The sequence below is a fragment of the Phytophthora parasitica genome (assembly GCF_000247585.1).
Source record: "Phytophthora parasitica INRA-310 unplaced genomic scaffold supercont2.15, whole genome shotgun sequence".
In the NCBI taxonomy this organism is placed as follows: domain Eukaryota; phylum Oomycota; class Peronosporomycetes; order Peronosporales; family Peronosporaceae; genus Phytophthora; species Phytophthora nicotianae.
Genome location: NW_008649001.1, coordinates 607,060 through 607,974, shown reverse-complemented (window position 1 = coordinate 607,974; position 915 = coordinate 607,060). Strand labels below are relative to the sequence as shown.

General features: G+C 45.6%; 1 protein-coding gene across 1 annotated transcript; it reads right to left on the bottom strand.

The window, feature by feature from the left end:
• Nucleotides 1-420: 420 nt before the first annotated feature.
• Nucleotides 421-631, bottom strand: PPTG_22328 (hypothetical protein; the record flags this gene model as incomplete). The annotated part of the gene is made up of 2 exons (XM_008903368.1): nt 421-494; nt 601-631. 2 exons carry the CDS (start codon nt 629-631, stop codon nt 421-423), a joined length of 105 nt encoding a protein of 34 aa, XP_008901616.1.
• Nucleotides 632-915: the final 284 nt, after the last annotated feature.

Genomic DNA, 915 nt, shown 5'->3' with positions numbered 1-915 from the left:
TGACGCGTTCGCTGGTACTGCTCGGTTATGGAGATTTGACTCTGAGAACTACCTGCATCAAACGCGCTTCTCAAAGGAGCCGTCCAAATCCGTGGCATATCATCTTAATGCGTTTACACTTCTATGAATAATGAACCTTTAACGTTATTGAGTCTGTTTTGGGCGCAATTTCGAAGTATTGGTATTTTGGAAACATGGTGGCGATAAAACAATTGGTGTGTGTGATCAGAAATGATTGGAGCATCAAACCTGAATTACTACAAGTTTGTATGCCAATTATTGAACATCTCGGAAATACCGTATAATCGTAGTCTTAGGGGTCACTTCAATAGCAAATGATAGCCCAAGTGATTTGTATCACGTACATGCAAATCGCAGAATTGGCATGGCCACAGCTACGATTTATCGCTGCCACTACCACTATCCTTGTTTATGCCAGAATCCGATGATATCATCGTCCGAGTCGACTTGACCGTCAGCGAGGTTGCATTTTTCTAAATCTTAGACAATGTCACTCTCGAACCGCTTGATTTCTGAGCCACTAGTATCTCCAGCCTGCCGTGCATCGCCCAATATGCCAGCCTTAGCAAACCCACTTACTATTGTCTGCTTCGACAGTCCCGTCCAGCATTGTGACGTCCACTCAGAAATATCAGCTCGTGTAGGAAGCTTCAGTTTAAAGGTTCTTCAGTATGCATTTCCCGAAGCCGATTCACTTCAATATCTGCTTCCTCTTGGACCAGTTCTTTGCGTGCACGACTAATGTTTTCCTGTAGTGTGTCTCGCTTGCGTTGGCGGGTTTCCTCTCCGTCACGGTACTCTACAAGTTGACGTCTAAGCCGGTTCACCCATAACGCACGGAGCCCTGCTTTCAGAGGCTTGTTCCACGATATGTCTGCCGGTTGGCAGACATAT